At 43.3% G+C, this 19,146-nt stretch overlaps 1 protein-coding gene across 1 annotated transcript in view; it reads right to left on the bottom strand.

Moving 5' to 3' along the window:
* Positions 1–4,572: 4,572 nt before the first annotated feature.
* The window catches only part of dscc1 (DNA replication and sister chromatid cohesion 1), a 93,254-nt gene continuing 78,680 nt past the window's right edge, over positions 4,573–19,146 (bottom strand). Inside the window, exons 9-10 of the mRNA XM_063042435.1 lie at positions 18,123–18,271; positions 4,573–6,902 (exon numbers count right to left, since the gene is read on the bottom strand). Coding sequence (XP_062898505.1) covers positions 6,797–6,902; positions 18,123–18,271 — 255 coding nt within the window. The 3' untranslated portion in view covers positions 4,573–6,796. The remainder of the gene's footprint in view (positions 6,903–18,122; positions 18,272–19,146) is intronic.

The raw sequence follows: 19,146 nt of genomic DNA, 5'->3' as shown, positions 1-19,146 counted from the left end.
TCGTTACTGTAGAGAACAAAACATCCCATATAGTCCGTGAGCCAGTAGGGTTGGTCGGTACCATCTGAGGGGAATAATGCTCATAGTGATTTTTGGCAAGGTATACATCTCTAGAGTTAGAAAATATGTGATAGCGTTGCACCAGTGGTAGCTTTATGTGTGCTATCATGCATTTTATAACACTAACATTTCTGAAAAGTGGCCAGTATAAAGTACCACATATATTTTGTCATCAGTGATCTTTCACTATTCTTGATAGAGTTCTCCTTGTATGTGTCGAACACGTCTATTCTGCTACTCTGACTGCCTTCCCTCAGAGCCATACCCAGAACTGTTGTGGCAACATCTCTGAAAGTAACTTGATCACCTTTCACTCTTTGGACCAAGTCCATTCCTTCAACCGCTGTAGCAGGGTTTCCTGGGAGTTACTCTTCTACTGCTACATTTTTCTGCAAGGGTGTGGCTAAAGTAGCTTTATATTTGTCTTTCTCATCAATCCTTCTGGTGTGGACAGGGCCCAAGGCAATGGTCCAAGGGGATGAGGAAGAATATCCTCCATACGTAGACTGCGCTCATGTGCCATCGCTATCACAAAGACCTGTCTGCTTTCAAGATGATCGCCCTCCCATTTGATTTCACTTCTCTTTTCTTACACATATCACTGAATGGTTTCAGCTTGTTGGTTTTCACTGGGTCATGGAATTTCTTTGCTGGTGGGTCTTCCTCTAGTCTCTCATTCTTGAAGGTTGCATAGCATTGCTCACCAATCTCATATGCCTTCATCAGGTCAGAGGCAATGTCCTTGGCGGCTGCCTTTGCCGTAGAGATGCTAATGAGGTCCTGCTTCTCTGCAAATGGGTTGACCCATTCATGTATGAGGCTAACCGCTGCTGAAACTGCTTCCTCATCTTTCTGGATTCTTGGCCGCTGTAGCTCCGTGTGACAAAGCTCTGATTTGTTGCCTTGCACCATCTCCCTTAACTGTCCCAGGAATGCACTGCGGTGCCCAGCTGTTATGTAGTAACGCTTGATAGCTCCAGCATTCAGGCTGAACCGTGATGTGCCTCCAGGAGTCTGTGTATCTTTGTTCACTGTGGCTTCAATAGCCTGGTCCACAGGGATCTGTCCAAAGGGGTTGTTACTTGACAGCTGCACTGAGAATTGGCCTGCCTTGAAGGCCTCATACACAGGATTCTTCTCTGGGAGGTTCATCATCTGAGCAAAGTAGGGGGACAGGTACCTGGCATAATTCATCTTATCATAGGCAAAGCACCATGGGATCATGGTTCTTATAGCATGGAGGTGCAACTCCCAGTCCCCCTCACAGAAAGCTACCGTCGCTGCAATGCTATCACATATTTTCCAGCACTAGGGCTGTATACCTTGCCAAAAGTCACTATAAGAATTATTCCCCCCAGAGGGTACCGGTGGCCCAAATTTGGAGTCCTGGCTCACGGACTAATAGGAACACGGCTCTATTTATAACATGGGGTTTAATAGGAAATCGAGTTTCACTTTATGGAAGATCAGAATACAGACAACTTTCGAAGAATGCAACCCCTTTAGTAACATGAGGTTCACTTGTAAATGACCTGGAACGGAGAACGTAGGTGGTCTGGTTAGTCCATCTGCAGATGACATGAAAATAGGGCAGCATGGTGCATGGCAGCGCAATCGCTTCACAGTGCCAGTGATCACCGTTCAGGGTTTGATTCTCACCACTATCTGTATGGCATTTGTATGTTCTCAGCATGACCACATGGTGCTCTGGTTTCCGCCCACATTCCAAATACGTAGGAGTCAGGATTAGCAAACTGCAGGCATGCTACGTTAGCACAGGAAGCAAAGTGACACTTGCGGGCTGTCCTAACACATCCCCAATCAAGCAATGCAACTCACTGTAAGTTTTGATGTATGTGACAAATAAAGCCAATCTTTAATTGGTGGAAATGAAGATAGTGAAGCCCATAAGATATAGGAGCAGAATTAGGCCATTTGGCCCATTGTGTCTGCTCCGCCATTTTATCATGGCTGATCCAATTTTCCTCTCAGCCCCAATCTCCTGCTTTCTCCTCATATCCCTTCGTGCCCTGACCAATCAAGAATCTATCAACATCTGCCTTAAATATACATACAGACTTGGCCTCCACAGCTGCCTGTGGCAAAGAATTCCAGTCTCACCACTCTCTGGCTAACAGATTCCTCCTCATCTCCATTCTAAAAGGACACCCCTCTATTCTGAGGCTGTGTCCTCTGGTCTTAGACTCTCCCACCTTAGAAACCATTCTCACCACATTCACTCTATCAAGGCCTTGCCGCGGACTGATACCGATCCGCGAAGAATGCAGGGGTGCAGCAGGGCCGATTTACGTGCCGGGCGGCACCTAATTAATTAGCTTGTTTATTTCAGTTTTTTTCTTAAAGATGTCCTGGGTGCGTCCCAGCTACCGCTGCACCCCTGCATGCTTCGCGGATCGGGATCAGTCCGCAGCCCGGAGGTTGGGGACCACTGCCTTTCACCATTCAATAGGTTTCAATGTGGTCACACCTCATTCAAGTGAATACAGGCCCAGAGCCATCAAATGTTTTTCATATGACAAGCCATTCAATCCTGGAATCATTTTTGCAAAACTCCTTTGAACCCTCTCCTGCTTCAGCACATCCTTTCTAAGACAATGGGCCCACAACTGCTCACAACACTCGAAGAAGGCCTCACCAGCTTTATAAAGTCTCAACATTACATCTTTGCTTTTATATTCTAGTCCCCTTGAAATGAATGCTAACTTCGCATTTGCCTTCCTCACCAGACCCGACCTGCAAATTAACCTTTATGGTATCCTGCACAAGGATTCCCAAGTCCATTTGCAACTCAGTTTTTTTGTATTCTCTTTCCATTTAGAAAATAGTTCACCCTTTCATTTCCTCCACCAAAGTGCATGACCACATACTTCCTGACACTGTATTCCAATTGCCATTTCTTTGCTCATTCTCTTAATCTAAGACCTCTGTACTTCCTCAAAACTACCTGCCCCTCCAGCTATCTTCATATCATCTGCAAACATTGCAACAAAGCCATGAATTCCATCAAAATGTAAAAAAAATAAATCGGTCTTAACCAACAGACTCTTGTGGAACATCACTAGTCACCCGCAGCCAGCCAGAAGAGGCTCCCTTTATTCTCGCTCTTTACCTTCTGCCAGTCAGCCACATTTATCCATGCAAGAATGTTTACTTGTAAGCTTGTTCTGAAAATCCAAGTACAGAACATCCACTGACTCTCCTTTGTCTATACTGTTTGTTATTTTTTCAAAGAATTCCAACCGATTTGTTAGGCAAGACCTTCCCTTGAGGAAACCACGTGAATACGGCCTACTTTATCATGTGCCTCCAAGTACCCTGAGATCTCATCCTTAATAATCAACTCCAACATCTGCCCAACTACTGAGGTCAGATTAACTGGCCTATAGCTTCTCTCTCTCTCTCTCTCGAAGAGTGGAATGACATTTGCAATTTTCCAGTCTTCCAGAACCATTCCAGAGACTAGGAATTCTTGAAAGATCATTACTAATGTCTCTGCAATCTCTTCAGCCACTTCTTTAAGAACTTTGGGGTGTACAGCATCTGGTCATGGTGACTTATCTACCTTCAGACCTTTCAGTTTCCCAAGAGCCTTCTCTCTAGATATGGTAACTACACACACTTCATGCTCCCTGACACCTGGGTCTTCCATCTGGTTGTTCAAAGGTACAGCAGGACATAGATCAGCTGGAAAGTTGGGCAGAGTGGTGATAGATTGAACTTAATCCAGACCAGTATGAGATAATACACTTTGGGAGGTCAAATTCCCACAGGACACATCAAGTAAATGAACAATGGACAGAGGAATTTGGAAGGCAGGTTGATAGCTTGCCAAGTGATGACACAGATAATTAGGGTGTCATATGATTCAATGTCATTCACGGTAGATCAATAATGTGATTCATTTTCCATGATTCTTCATGGAAGACACTGGAGTCAAAGCATCACTCACAACACGCTGGAGGAACTCAGCAGGACGGGCAGCATCCGTGGAAAAGATCGGTTGATGTTTCAGGCCGGAACTTGGTCCTGACGAAGGGTTCCGGCCCGAAACATCGACCGATCTTTTCCACGGATGCTGGCCGTCCTGCTGAGTTCCTCCAGCATGTTGTGAGTGTTGCTTTGACCCCAGCATCTGCAGATTATTTTGTGTTTATGAGACACTGGAGTCAACTGTATCAGTCAAAATCCTTGCCCGTAAAGTCATTCCCAATTTTAAAAAAGTGGATACAGCTCAATCCATCACAGGAAAAGACCCCTCCCCCACCACCATTGAGGACAACTTCAAAGCACTGCCACAAGAAAGCAGGAAAGGTCCCTCACCATCCAGGTCTTGCTGTCTCCTCACTGCTGCCATCGGGAAGGAGGTACAGGCCCCACACCAGCAGGCTCTCGAACAGTCATTACTTCTCAACCATCGGAATCTGAACTGACGTGGATAACTTCACTCATCTCAACACCGAAATGATTCCACAACTCACTTTCAAGGACACTACAACTCACGTTCTCAGTATTATTTATTCATTTATCTATTTATTTAACGTCTTTGCAGTTTGTCTTCCTTGCACATTGGTTGTTTGTCAGTCTTTACATGCAGTTTTTCCATTAGTTCTACTGTATTTATTTGTTCTCCTGTAAAAATGGAATCTCAGTGTAGAATACGGTGACATATAAATACATTGATAATAAATTTACTTTGAACACCACAGTAGGGTAGTGGTTAGTGTAACACACACAAAATCCTGGAGGAACTCAGCAGGCCAGGCAGCATCTAGGAAAAGAGTACAGTTGATGTTTTGGGTTGAAACCCTTCGGCAAGACCAGAGAAAGAAAGCTAAGGCATAGAAATAAAAGTTGGGGGGAGGGGAGAGAGAAACACAAGGTGATAGGTGAAACCTGAAGGGGGAGGGGATAAAGTAAAGAGCTGAGAAGTAAATTGGTAAAAGAGACAGAAGGCCATGGAGGAAAGAAAGGGGGGGGAGCAACGGGGGGGGGGGAGTTGGGAAACAGTGAAGGAGAGGGAGGGTGTGGGGCATTACTGAAAGTTCGAGAAATCAATGCCACCAGGTTGGAGGCTACCCAAACGGACCATAAGGTGTTGTTCCTCCAACCGAAGTGTGGCCTCATTACGACAGTGGAGGAGGCCATGGATACACAGATCGGAATGGGAATGGGAAGTGGAATTAAAATTAAAATGGGAGATCCTACTTGTTCTGGCGGATGGAGTGTAGGTGCTCGGTGAAGTAGTCTCCCAATCTACATTGGGTGTCACAGATATACTAGAGGTCACATCGGGAGCACGGAACACAACATGACCCCAACAGACCCACAGGTGAAGTGTCGCCTCACCTGGAAGGACTGTTTGGGACCTGTATGGTAGTGAGGGGGGAGGTGTAGGGGCAGGTGTAGCACTTGTTCCAGTTGCAAGGATAAGTGCCAGGAGGGAGATCAGTGGGGAGGGACGAATGGGCAAGGGAGTCGTGTACAGAGCGATCCCTGTGGGTAACAGAAAATGGGGGAGGGGAGAGATGTGCTTGGTGGTGGGATCTCATTAGAGATGTTGGAAGTTTTGGAGAATTATGTGCTGGATGCAGAGGCTAGTGTGGTGGTACACTCCGTACAGATTTTCTCTTGTTAGTGGTTATTGTGATGTTATTACAGCTCCAGCGTCAGGGAGTTCAGAGTTCAATTCTGGCATCCTCTGTAAGGAGTTTGTATGTCCTCCCTGTGGGGTGCGTGGGTTTTCTCTGGGTGTTCTGGTTGTCTCCCACAGTCTAAAGACGTTACCTGTTGGTAGATTAATTGGTCATTGTAAATTGCCCCAAGATTAGGCAAGGGTTAAATCAAGGGTTGCTGGCTGGTGCAGCTTGAAGGTCCAAAGGGCCTATTCCACACCCTATCTCTAAATAAATAAATAAACTGAATTCTTCAGTTTATTAACAAATCAGTTCAGATATAATTGAGCTTTAGAAAACCTTGTATTGTCATTCACTACAATGCAATCATATGATATCTGTGGGAGTCACGGATCTGTTCAATACCAGTATTGTATTTGTGTTGTGCGTTTATTTTGGTAACTGGTCACATGGACGTGGTAAAAAGCAAAGGGAATAAGTTACTTATTCGTGCTTTGCCTGAGGCAGTTTGCATCTGGGGCTGATGGATGTCATATCCTTTGTTGATTTCTAAATTACATTCAACTTCACTTAGTTATGATCAATTTTAATTGCATGTTTGCTAATTGCTAATAAAGGATCAAATACAGATCCTTTAACTTTTGGAACAATCGTTATTGGAGTTAAGGGCGCATCACACCAGCATAACAAATCTGTGGGGGTCGCCAGCAGCAGCAATTGGTTCGGTTAGAATTGGCCAAAACAATATTCATGACCAGCAAGTGTCAAATGATGAACAAATATCACTAAACAACCACCAGTAGGTATACAAGTTAGTGTAACTGTGTAGATTGGAAATCGCAATAAAGTTTTATTTGTAATCAAGTATAAATGTTCACAGCATCCACCTGCTCCTCTGACTTAATTAGTAGCAGTGTAACTTTTATTTTGGTCCTGGTTCTTTATCATAATTTCTGGAAAAATAAGAGTAGTGAGGAAGAATGCATATTAAAATTCCACAACCATGGAGGACTGAGGAGCACAAGCACTTGCAATATTTGATGCACATCTTTGTGGCGGCTTTTGTGTGTTCGATTCCACCTTCAAACTGGCCTTCTTGAACTGTAAACTTTCACACCATTCTGCACAGATGAACGTGCATATTTGGTCAGTAGAGACCCAGTGGTCTGTTTTTCTCCACATAAACCCCTAATTAAGTGAGGAAGAGAAAAAAAAGTTAAAAATTGAAAAACAGCCTGCAAAGACATGAATTCATGCTAAGACAAAAATGTACACTTTGTTAAAATTTAGATGGCTTTGAATTAGCTTTGAGGGAATGAAACAAACATGGAACAAGCATTGTGTACACTCAGTGGCCACTTTATTAGGTACACATCAGCCAATCACATGATGGCAACTTAATGTAGAAAAGCATGCAGACGTGGTCAAGAGGTTCAGTTGCTGTTCAGACAAAACATCAGAATTGGGAAGATACGTGATCCAAGTGACTATGACCATAAATCATTGTTGGTTCCAAATGGAGTGGTTTGAGTATCTCAAAAATTGCTAATCTCCTTGGGATTTTCACGCACAACAGTCTCTTGAGTTTACAGAGAACGGTGTGTAAAAAAAAAATCTAGTGAGCAGTAGTTCCGTGGGCAAAAACATCTTATTATTGAGAGAGGTCAGAGGAGAAAGGCCAGACTGGTTGAAGCTGACAGGAAGGTGACAGTAACTCAAATGCCCACACTTTACAACAGTGGGTGTGCAGAAGAGCATCTTTGCATATACAACACACCAAACCTTGAAGTGACACACATAAAAGTTGCTGGTGAAACCTTGAAGTGGATGGGTTACAGCAACAGAAGACCACAGCAGGTTCCACTCTTGTACCTAAAAGAGTGGTCACTGAGTTTATGTATTATAAGCTCACTGCAGTGTTCAGCACAGTCGGTATTCTTCATCATTTAATTTCAGACACAGTATTATTTTAATACAACACAGAGTATTCATTATATTTTACCTTTCCATAAATAATAATTATCATCTTCATTTTCATCACCTTTCATTGCTTTCCTTCTCAGACTGGAAGTGGATCACATATTCTTAATGCTTTTCACTTCATGTGAAACAGAAAATGTCTATTTTTTTTCACAATCTTCACTTTTGTCTGTGGCTGACATTAAGTTGGTCTGATTGAGTTTAGCCTGCTTCTTGCGGGCATCAGAAACATAAGACAGAGCAGTAGTTTGGTTTATCACACAGTAAGATCATGGCTGATCCTACACCTCATCCATCTCCTGCCTGATCATTATATCCTGATCCTTTGCTGTTCAAAAATTTATTACTCTCAGCCTTGTATTCTTTGACCCAGCATTTATATCCTTTGGAATAAAAAAAAATCCCCCAAAAAATCACAACTGTCTAAATAATCAAGCTTTTCAACTCAATTGCAGGACAGAATCCCCCTCTGAGATGGTGCTGTCTTGTTTAAGACTCTGCAGCTTGAGGAAACAGGCTGCAGGGGTCGATCTTATCCATCTCTTTCTGTATACTGTACATCGCTAAAGGATCATCTTTCAACCATACTTCACCTGAATATTAGCCAGTCCTACTCAGTCTGACCTATAAAGGGCGGCAGTCTCATCCTGAGGTTCAATTCAGTGAAAATAAATTGCAATTCTCGCAAAACACAGAAGGCTTTTCCTAATAGCAGAGATGAAAACTGCACCTTGTTCTCCAGGTGTGGCTTCACAAAAGAAAGACTTCCTTAATATTGTATTCTAACCCACTCCCAAATAAAGGCAACACATGCAAAATGCTGGAGGAATTCAGCAAGTTAGGCAGCATCTATGGAAATAAACAAACATTCAATGGTTCTGCCAGAGACCCTTCATCGGGACTGGAAAGGAAGGGGGAAGATGCCAGAATAAAAAAGGTGGGGGAGGGGAAGGAGGATAGCTGGAGGGTTAGAGGTGAAGTCAGGCGGATGGGAAAAGTAAATAGGTGGAGAAGAAGGAATTTGATAGAGAGAAAAGTGGACCACAGGAGAAAGGGAAGGAGGAGGGGATCCGGGGGGAGGTGATAAACAGGTGACAAGAGGAAAGAAGGCAGAGTGGGCAATAGAAGAGGGGAGGGGAGGGATTATATATATTGTATTCCATCCTGGGTAGTCTCCAACCGGAGGGGTATGAATATCAAATTCTCCTTCTGTTTTTTTTATATATATGTATAAAAACAGAAGGAGAATTTGATATTCATACCCTCCGGTTGGAGACTACCCAGGATGGAACACAAGGTGTTGCTCCTCCACCCTGAGGATGGCCTCATCTTGGCACAAGAGGAGGCCATGGATTTTCATGCCAGATTGCCAAATAAAGGCAACACATTATTGATCTTTTCAGTTATTTTCATAGTCATTTGTGGATACATACATTTGCAGATCAGGGACTCAGGACTAAAACAGTATTTGTTGTTCAGTCCTAACTGCAGGCAAGAGTCAACCAATAGTGAGCAAGAGTCACGTGCAGGCCACAAGAGCAAGGATGGGAATTTTCTTCCCTGCCAGACAGCAGTAAACCAGAAAGATTTTTGTAACATTGCATTAATTTCATGATCGCCAGTCTTTTTTTTTAATCTAAGGTTTAAACTTCCCAGTTGCCTTGGTTCTTCGGAACAAACGTTTCCACATAAATTAAACTTTTGAATTTAATAATATTATGATAGCTCATTTATATTTTTCAGGCCATAAGACATAGGAGCTGAATTAGGCCACTCGGCCCATCGAGTCTGCCCGCCATTAACATGTGGCTGATTTATTATCCCACTCCAACCTATTCTCCAGCCTTCTCCCCATAATCATTGATGTCCTGACTAACCAAGAACTATAAACCTCAGCTTTAAATACATTCAATAACTTGGCCTACACAACCACCTAGTCATAGTCACAGTAAGCAGAACAAGTGCTACACATGCCCTTACACTTCCTCCCTTACCACCATTCAGGGCCCCAGACAGTCCTTCCAGGTGAGGCGACACTTCACCTGTGAGTCGGCTGGGGTGATATACTGCATCCGGTGCTCCCGATGTGGCCTTCTATATATTGGTGAGACCCGACGCAGACTGGGAGACCACTTTGCTGAACACCTACGCTCTGTCCGCCAGAGAAAGCAGGATCTCCCAGTGGCCACACATTTTAATTCCACATCTCATTCCCATTCTGACATGTCTATCCACAGCCTCCTCTACTGTAAAGATGAAGCCACACTCAGGTTGGAGGAACAACACCTTATATTCTGTCTGGGTAGCCTCCAACCTGATGGCATGAACATTGACTTCTCCAACTTCTGCTAATGCCCCACCTCCCCCTCGTACCCCATCCATTATTTATTTATATACACACATTCTTTCTCTCTCTCCTCTTTTTCTCCCTCTGTCCCTCTGGCTATACCCCTTGTCCATCCTCTGCGTTTCCGCCCCCCCCTTGTCTTTCTCCCTGGGCCTCCTGTCCCATGGTCCTCTCAAATCCCCTTTGCCAATCACCTGTCCAGCTCTTGGCTCCATCTCTCCCCCTCCTGTCTTCTCCTATCGTTTTGGTTCTCCCCCTCCCCCTCTCAAATCTCTTACTAACTTTTCCTTCAGTTAGTCCTGACGAAGGTCTAGGCCTGAAACGTCGACTGTACCTCTTCCTAGAGATGCTGCCTGGCCTGCTGCGTTCACCAGCAACTTTGATGTGTGTTGCTTGAATTTCCAGCATCTGCAGAATTCCTGTTGTTTATAGTCATAGTCATACTTTATTGGCAATGAATTCCATAGATTCACCACTATCTGAATAAAGAAATTCCTTCTCATCTGTTTGAAATTTTTTTAAAAGTTCAAAAGTATATGTTATCAGAGTACATACGTCAGCACATTGAACCCTGAGATTAATTTTCCTGCAGGCATACTCAGCAAATATATAGAATAGTAATTAAAACAGGATCAATGAAAGATCATCTAGAGTGCAGAAGACAACAAAATGTGCAAATGCAAATATAAATAAAGAGCAATAAATAATGAGAAAATGAAATAATAAGATACGAGTCCTGAAAGTGAGATCATTGGTTGTTCCTCTATTCAGAGGCTGTGCCCTCTGGTTCTAAACTCCCCCATTAAGGAAATATCCTCCCCACATCCACTCTGTCTTGGCCATTCCGCAGGTTCCAATGAGACCCCCCCCACTTTATTCTTCTGAACACCAGCAAGTACAAGCCCAGAGCTATCAAAGGCTCCTCATAAGTTAACCCTTCCAGTCCCAGAATTATTCTTGTAAACCTCCTCTGGAAGCTCTCCACTGCCAGCACATCCGGTCTTAGATAAGAAACTCAAAACTCAGAATCATACTCAGAGTCCGGTTTATTATCACCGGCATGTGTTGTGAAGTTTGTTAACTTAGCAGCAACAGTTCAATGCAATACATAATATAGAAGGAAAAAAAAAATAATAATAATAAAATAAGTAAATCAATTACAGTATATGTATAATGAATAGATTAAAAATAGTGCAAAATACAGAATATGTATTTTAAAAGTGATGTAGTGTTCACAACAGATTCCTCGGACACATCATGCGGAAAGATGAACTAGAAAAACTCATACTCTCCGGAAAGATTGAGGGAGTAAACCTAGAGGAAGGCCTCGGCTTATGTACATCAAAAGCATAGCCAGGTGGCAACACATCGAGGAAATGGAAGTCATCCAAAAAACGAAGACAATAAATAATCTATATGGAAAACCATGTTCGCCAAAGTCTGCATCGGATATGGGACCTAGACAGACAGACGGAGATAGTGTTCAATGTCCATTCAGGAATCAGATGGCAGAGGGGAAGAAGCTGTTTCTGAATCGCTGAGTGTGTGCCTTCAGGCTTCTGAACCTCCTACCTGATGGTAACAGTGAGAAAAGGACATGCCCTGGATGTTGGAGGTCCTTAATAATGAACACTGCCCTTCTGAGACACCGCTCCTTGAAGATGTCCTGGGTACTTTATAGTACCCAGGACATCTTTTAGTAAACTGCTCACAATACTCCAAGGGCCATTTGACCAATGCCTTATAAAGACTCAGGATCACATCCTTGCTCTTACCAATACTGTATGAAGCATAAATCAATGAGCTTTCATTCTATGAGACAATCTTCCACTTGTTAATTTAAAAATTGCTGTTTTCTGCTAGTGGCATTTTCAATAAGTTGTGATCTTAACCTTTGATGCACCAAAATAATGTCCTGGGTCTCTACTCACTAGTATTTAGAAAACGATGAAATAGATAGCTTTGTTGCCAAGTTTGCAGATGATACAAAGATTGGTAGAAGGGCAGGTAGTGTTGAGGAAACAGGAAGGATGCAGAAGGACTTAAGACAGATTAGGAGAATGGGCAAGAAAGTGGCAAATAAAATATAATGTTGGAAAATGCTTGGTCATGCACTTTGGTAGTAGAAATAAATGTGTGGACTATTTTCTAAATGGGGAGAAAATCCAGGAATCTGAGATACAGAAGGACTTGAGAGTCCTTGTGCAGAACACCCTAAAGGTTAACTTTCAGGTCAAGTTGGTGGTGAGGAAGGCAAATGCCATGTTAGCATTCATTTCAAGAGATCTAGAATATAAGAGCAAGGATGTGATGCTGAGACTTTATAAAGGCTGATTTATACTTGTGCATTGGTGTGTCTGCGTCGCTCTGCAATTCTCCACCAAAATGCTAGTTGGCAGTGGGGTTTCTATGCTGCTGTGTTGAGTTTCTTTGTGTTGCAACTCAACACGAAGAAATTCAAACTCCAAACAATGGCGGCTGAAACTGAAGGAGGGTGAATTTTCTGTGCTTGTCCGGCCACTGAGAGACATGGATAAGGAAATGCATTTCAAATATTTTCGGATGTCAGCAGGTAGATTTGACGATTTGGTTCATCGTCTCCAACCATTTATTTCACATCAGTGTACACACAGTATACTCAGAGACTGGCAATCACCATTCAAGTTTTAGCTTCAGGTGGAAGTCAACAGGCTGTAGCAGCTAGGTACAAACTGGCGTCAAGCACAGGGTCCTCCATAATTTCGGAGGTCTGTAAAGCTTTATGGAAAGCATTGCAGCCAGAGTTCCTCCCCTGCCCTTCAGTCGCCCAATGGGAAGCTATTGCAGCGTAGGAGGAAATGCGATGCTACCAAGCGGACCACAGTTGTTGCAGTCTGCGTCGCCATGACGCGTAGTTACATTTTTGGGGAGGTGCGCATCAGGCTACGGGGTAGGGTATGGCGTAGGGTACTGTGTAGGTTACGCGGGTACGCTGTACCTACGGTGTCGATTTGACGCACAAGTATAATTTGCCCTTAAGGCACTGGTGAGGCCTCATCTTGAGTATTATGAATAGTTTTTAGAAAAGATGTGCTGGCATTGGAGAGGGTCCAGAGGAGGTTCACAAGAATGATTCCAGGAATGAAAGGGTTATCATACGAAGAACATTTGATGACTCTGGGTCTGTACTCGCTAGAATTCAGAAGGATGAGGGGGGATCTCATTGAAGCCTTTCAAATGTTGAAAGCCCTAGACAGAGTAGATGTGGAAAGGATGTTTCCCATGGTGGGAGAGTCTAGGACAAGAGGGCATAGCCTCAGGATAGAGGGACGCCCTTTCAAAACAGAGATGCAGAGAAATTTCTTTAGCCAGAGGGTGGTGAACTTGTGGAATTTGTTGCCACATGCAGCTGTGGAGGCCAGGTCGTTAGGCATATTTAAGGCAGAGACTGATAGGCTCTTGATTGGACATGGCATCAAAGGTTACAGAGAGAAGGACAGGAACTGGGGTTGAGGAGGAGATAGAAGAAAAGGATCAGTCATGATTGAATGGCGGAGCAGACTCGATTGGCAAGATGGCCTAATTCTGCTCCTATGTCTTATGGTCTAAAATGCTTGCCGTTTCCTGGTAAGATATAAAGTGAATCAACATAACTACAGGCTGTCTCTGCAGTATTGAGGACCTTGAGAAGAAACCAAGGTATATCATTTACCATAAACACAAGAGATTCTGTAGATGCTAGAAATCTTGAGCAATACACACAAAATTCTGGAGGAACTCAGCAGGTCAGGCAGCAACTATGGAGGAGAATAAACAGTTGACATTTCGGGCCAGGTCTCAGCCTGAAATATCAACTGTTTATTTCCCTCCATGGACTTTGCCTGTCTCACTAAGCTCCTACAGCATTTTGCACGTGTGAATCATTCACCAGGTGCATCAAGCTAGATGTGAGTGCTGCAGGCTTGCCTTTTGCACTCACACACCTGACTCCACCATCAGAGAGGACGACACGTTGGCGCGGCCTTTTTCACAGGTGTAACTGCACACGGCAGGTTTAAGTAACAGGTTATCGTCTCATTTTCAAGCTTGCCTGGTGCTGCTCCAGGACTCGAGGACCTGTGCTACAGGAAAAGGTTAAGACTTTATTTCATGGAATGTAAAGGAATGAAATGTAGTTAATGAAGAATAAAATGAGAATGTAAGCTCAATGCAAGATGTTGAGAAATGAGCAGCAGATGGATCGAATTTCCAAGACTCCTACGGACAACTTATCTGAGTTCCCCCTCAGGTTCCCCAAAATATTTCACCTTTCACCTTAAACTTATGTCATCTAGTTTTAGTCTCACCCAAATTCAGTGGAAAAAGCCTGCTGGAATTTACCTTATCTACACCCCTCATAATTTTGTATACCTCTATCAAATCTCCCCTCATTCTCTCACACTTCAGGAGATAAAAGTTTTAACCTATTTAACCTTTACCAATGACTAAAATCCTGAAGTCTCAACAACATCCTCATAAATTTTCCCTGCACTCTTTCAATCTCATTGATATATTTTCCATCGGTAAATGACCCTCCAAGCAGGCCATTGCCTTTGTCAGAGCTGGGGAGCAGCCAATACCCGCCAAAAGAACATCTGCAGGCATTCTGACCTCTGCAAGGGACTGGCAGCTGTTGGTGGACCTCGAAGGGCAGCTGAAGTTCCCCAACCATATCGCAGCCACCACCCTGCAACCAGACATTGTCCTAGTGTCTGAGTCTACTAAGCAAGTGGTGCTGCTGGAGCTGACAGTCCCATGGGAAGATCGCTTGGAGGAGGCCTTTGAAAGGAAGCTCTCCAAGTACGCAGGACTGGTCAGCAACTGTCAGCAGGCTGGATGGAGAGCGAGGTGTCTCCCAGTGGGGGTTGGTTGTAGGGGATTCGCAGCCCGTTCCTTAGTTAGAGCCTTCAGCATTTTGGGCATCGAGGGAGAGAGGAAGAGGAGAGCCATCCGCAGTACCACCGATGCGGCAGAGAGGGCCTCAAGATGGCTGTGGCTCAAAAGAGGGGAGCCATGGAGTCATAAGTAGCTAGCCATCTGGACACAAGCTGGGGTCTGATCAGCCCCGGCTGGGTCACCTGGAGGAGGTTGTATGATGTTGAAAGACCCGAAACACCCGATGATTCCAGAAACATCACTGAAGATGTGTCCAGAAGCATCAATAGATGTATGTACACAGCATAGGTAAATGACCAGAATTACACACAATACTCCAAATTAGTCCTCACCAAGTCTTATACAACTTCAACATTACGTCCCAACTCCTGTACTCAACACCCTTATTTATGAATGCCAATGTAACTTGGTGGTTTATATACAAGGACACATAGATCTCTCCGTAGTCCACTCACTTGCAATCTCTATTTCAATAATAGAGAAACTATCTTTTGATTCTTTTTACCAAAGTTCCTGACCACATACTTCCTTTCATTTGCCAAATTCTTTGCTCACTTACAGTAACCATAAAAAGCATTCACTTCTCTTGGAAATGTTCATGTTTTATTGTTTTAAAACATTGAATCACAGTGGATTTAATTTGTTTTTTCTAACCAACAGAAAAAGAGACTCTTCCGTGTCAAAATGAAAACAGATCTCTACCAAGTGATCTAAGTTAATTATAAATATAAATTGCAAAATAATTGATTGCATAACTGTTCACTCTCTTTAATATGACACATCAAATCATCACTGGTGCAGTCAATTAGTTTTGGAAGTCACATAATTAATTAAATGGAGATCACCTGTGTGCAGTCACGGTGTTTCAATTGATTGTGGTAAAAATACACTTGTATCTGGAAGGTCCAACTGCTGGTGAGTTAGTACCCTGGCAAAAACTACACCCCGAAAGCAAAAGAACAGTCCAAGCAACTCCACAAGACGATTATTAAAAACCACCAGGCAGTAGATAGATGCAAGAAAATTTCCAAGTCACTAAATATCCCTTGGTGTATAGTGAAGTGAATCATCAAGAAATGGAAAGAATATAGTACAGCTGTAAATCTGCCTAGAGCAGGCCATCCTCAAAAACTGAGTGACCGTGCAAGAAGGGGACTAGTGAGGGAGCCTACCAAGAGACCCATGACAGCTCTAGAGGAGTTACAAGCTTCAGTGGCTGAGATGGGAGAGACTACGCAAACAACAATTGTTGCCCAGGTTCTTCACCAATGGGAGAGTGGCAAGGAGAAAGCCACTGTTAGAACCATAGAACATTACAGCACAGAAAACAGGCCATTCAGCCCTTCTAGTCTGTGCTGGAACTTTATTCTGCCATTCCCATTGACCTGCACCCAGTCCATAACCCTCCAGACCTCTCCCATCCATGTACCTATCCAATTTATTCTTAAAACTTAAGAGTGAGCCCGCATTTACGTCAGATGACAGTCCGTTCCACACTCCCACCACTCTCTGAATGAAGTTCCCCCTAATGTTCCCCCTAAACCTTTCCCCTTTTACCCTAAAGCCATGTCCTCTCGTATTTATCCCTCCTAATCTAAGTGGAAAGAGCCTATTTGCATTTACTCTGTCTATACCCCTCATAATTTTTTTAAACTTCTATCAAATCTCCCCTCATTCTTCTACGCTCCAAGGAATAAAGTCCTAACCTGTTCAATCTTTCCCTGTAACTCAACTCCTGAAGACCTGGCAACATCCTAGTAAACCTTCTCTGCACACTTTCAATTTTACTGATATCCTTCCCACGGTTAGGTGACCAGAACTGCACACAATACTCCAAATTTGGCCTCACCAATGTCTTATACAACCTCCCCATAACATCCCAACTCCTATACTGAATACTTTGATTTATGAATGTCAAGATGCCAAAAGCCTTTACAACCCTGTCTATCTGTGACGCCACTTTCAGGGAATTATGTATCTGAACTTCCAGATCCCTTTGTTCCTCTGCACTCCTCAGTGCCCTACCATTTACTGTGTATGTCCTACCTTGATTTATCCTTCCAAAATGCAACACCTCACACTTGTCTGCATTAAATTCCATCTGCCATTTTCTGGCCCATTTTTCCAGTTGGTCCAGATCCCTCTGCAAGCTTTGAAAGCCTTCCTCACTGTCTACAACGCCTAGTTGAAAAAAACTAATTTGCAATCTCAGCTAGAGTTTGTCAGAAGGCACGTGGGAGACTCTGAAGAAGGTTCTATGGTCTGATGAAGCAAAATTGAGGTTTTTGGCCACCTGACTAAACACTATGTTTGGCGTAAGCCAAACACCGCAAATCATTAAAAACGCACTATCCCTACTGTGAAGCACGATGGTGGCTGCATCATGCTGTGGGGATACTTCACTCCAGCAAGCCATGGAAGGCTTATGAAGGTAGATGATAAAATGAATGCATCAAAACACAGGGAACTCCCAGAAGAAAACCTGATGAAGTCTGCAAGAGAACTGCAACTTGGGTAGATTTGTTTTCTAGCAAGACAATGGCCCCAAGCAGAAAGCCAAACCTACAAACCTACACGGCTTAAAAACAACAAAGTTAATGTCATGGAGTGGCCAAGTCAGAGTCCAGACCTCAATCCAATTCAGAATTTGTGGCTGGACTTGAAAAGGGCTGTTCACTCATAATCCCCATGCAATCTGACAGAGCTTGAGCAGTTTTGTAAAGAAGAATGGGGAAAATTGTAGTGTCCAGATGTGCAAAGCTGATAGAGACATATCTGCACAGACTCAAGGCTGTAATTGCTGCCAAAGGTGCATCTACTAAATACTGACCTGAAGGGGGTGAGTAATTATGCAATTAATTATCTTATGTTCAATAATTGTAATAAATTTAGACCAACTTGTAGAAATTTGTTTTCACTTTGATACGAAAGAGTCTTTTCTGTTGATCGGTGTCAAAAAGCCAAATTAAATCCACTGTGATCCAATGTTGAAAAACAGTAAAACATGAAAACTTCTTGGGGCGGGGTGGGGTGGCGGGGGGGGGGAAGTACTTTTTATAGGCACTAATTCGTAATTCGCCTCTTCATATCCTGTTGCAGAGTCCAAATATCATCACTGCAGCCTTTGCAATAAGTTCGGAATTCATGTCACTATCGAAATTACTCACTGGATGTATGGAGCTATATCATCTTCTGTCCATTTCTCCCTGATGTTAAAGAGACTGTTGAATCGATCCTGTATACTCTCTGGCAGATCCTCCACATTTAACTGGAAAATCACCTGCGGCCTTGAATTTCTATCCACAAGAGCAACACCCTGCAGGACAGGCAAGACCAATGGTATACAAAAAAAAAGAATTAATTTTAAAAGCAGTTTTATTTGCAATTGGATGATAAATTTCCACTAACCAGCCACTTATAAAACTCAAGCTGAGGTTCACTGCTTAGAAAAACCTTTTTTTTTAGCACACACCATGTATACAGCAACCCATATATATATATATATATATAGCACAAAGCTTTACCATTCAATTCCTGCCACTGTAAAGAATTTGTACATTCTCCCCTTGACCATGTGCATGAGAGTTTGCTCCAGGTGCTCCGGTTTCCTCCCACATTCCAAACGACATATAATTGGGGTTAATGAGTTGTGGGCATGCCATGTTGACACCAGAATTGTGGCAGCATCCAAGGGCTGTCCGCAGCACAATCCTCATATTGTGTGATGGAGACAATGCATTTCACTGTATGCTTCAATGTACATATGACATCTTTCATTTAATCAGCTGTAAAATGGCTTTAGCAGTCCAAATGGACCCAAGTTTCCAAGAAACTTGTAAGCAAATGCTGCTCATTGTGGAACTGCCAGAGAACAAAGCACCTAATGAGAAGATCTGCTGATCTCATTACTGAACTTGGAGAAGGTAAAAATGAGTGAGCTACAGTTCCTACCCCTGTGTGAGCACAGGACTGGGGTCAGCTACTGTTCCATGTGGGGAATATTGGATGCCCTAGATGGAACTGACAAGGAGAGGATGTCTCCAATAGGACCAGAGGGCAAAGCCTCAGATTACAAGGCGTCTCTTTAGAAAAGAGATGAGAAGAGATGAGGAGGATTTGTTTTGGCCAATGGGTGGTGAATCTGTGGAATTCGTTGCCACAGACGGCAGTGGAGGCCAAATAGATTTAAAG

The sequence above is a fragment of the Mobula hypostoma genome, chromosome 1 (assembly GCF_963921235.1).
Source record: "Mobula hypostoma chromosome 1, sMobHyp1.1, whole genome shotgun sequence".
NCBI classification, from domain to species: domain Eukaryota; kingdom Metazoa; phylum Chordata; class Chondrichthyes; order Myliobatiformes; family Myliobatidae; genus Mobula; species Mobula hypostoma.
Note: the sequence above shows the minus strand (reverse complement) of the source record. Positions and strands in the feature narration are given on the sequence as shown.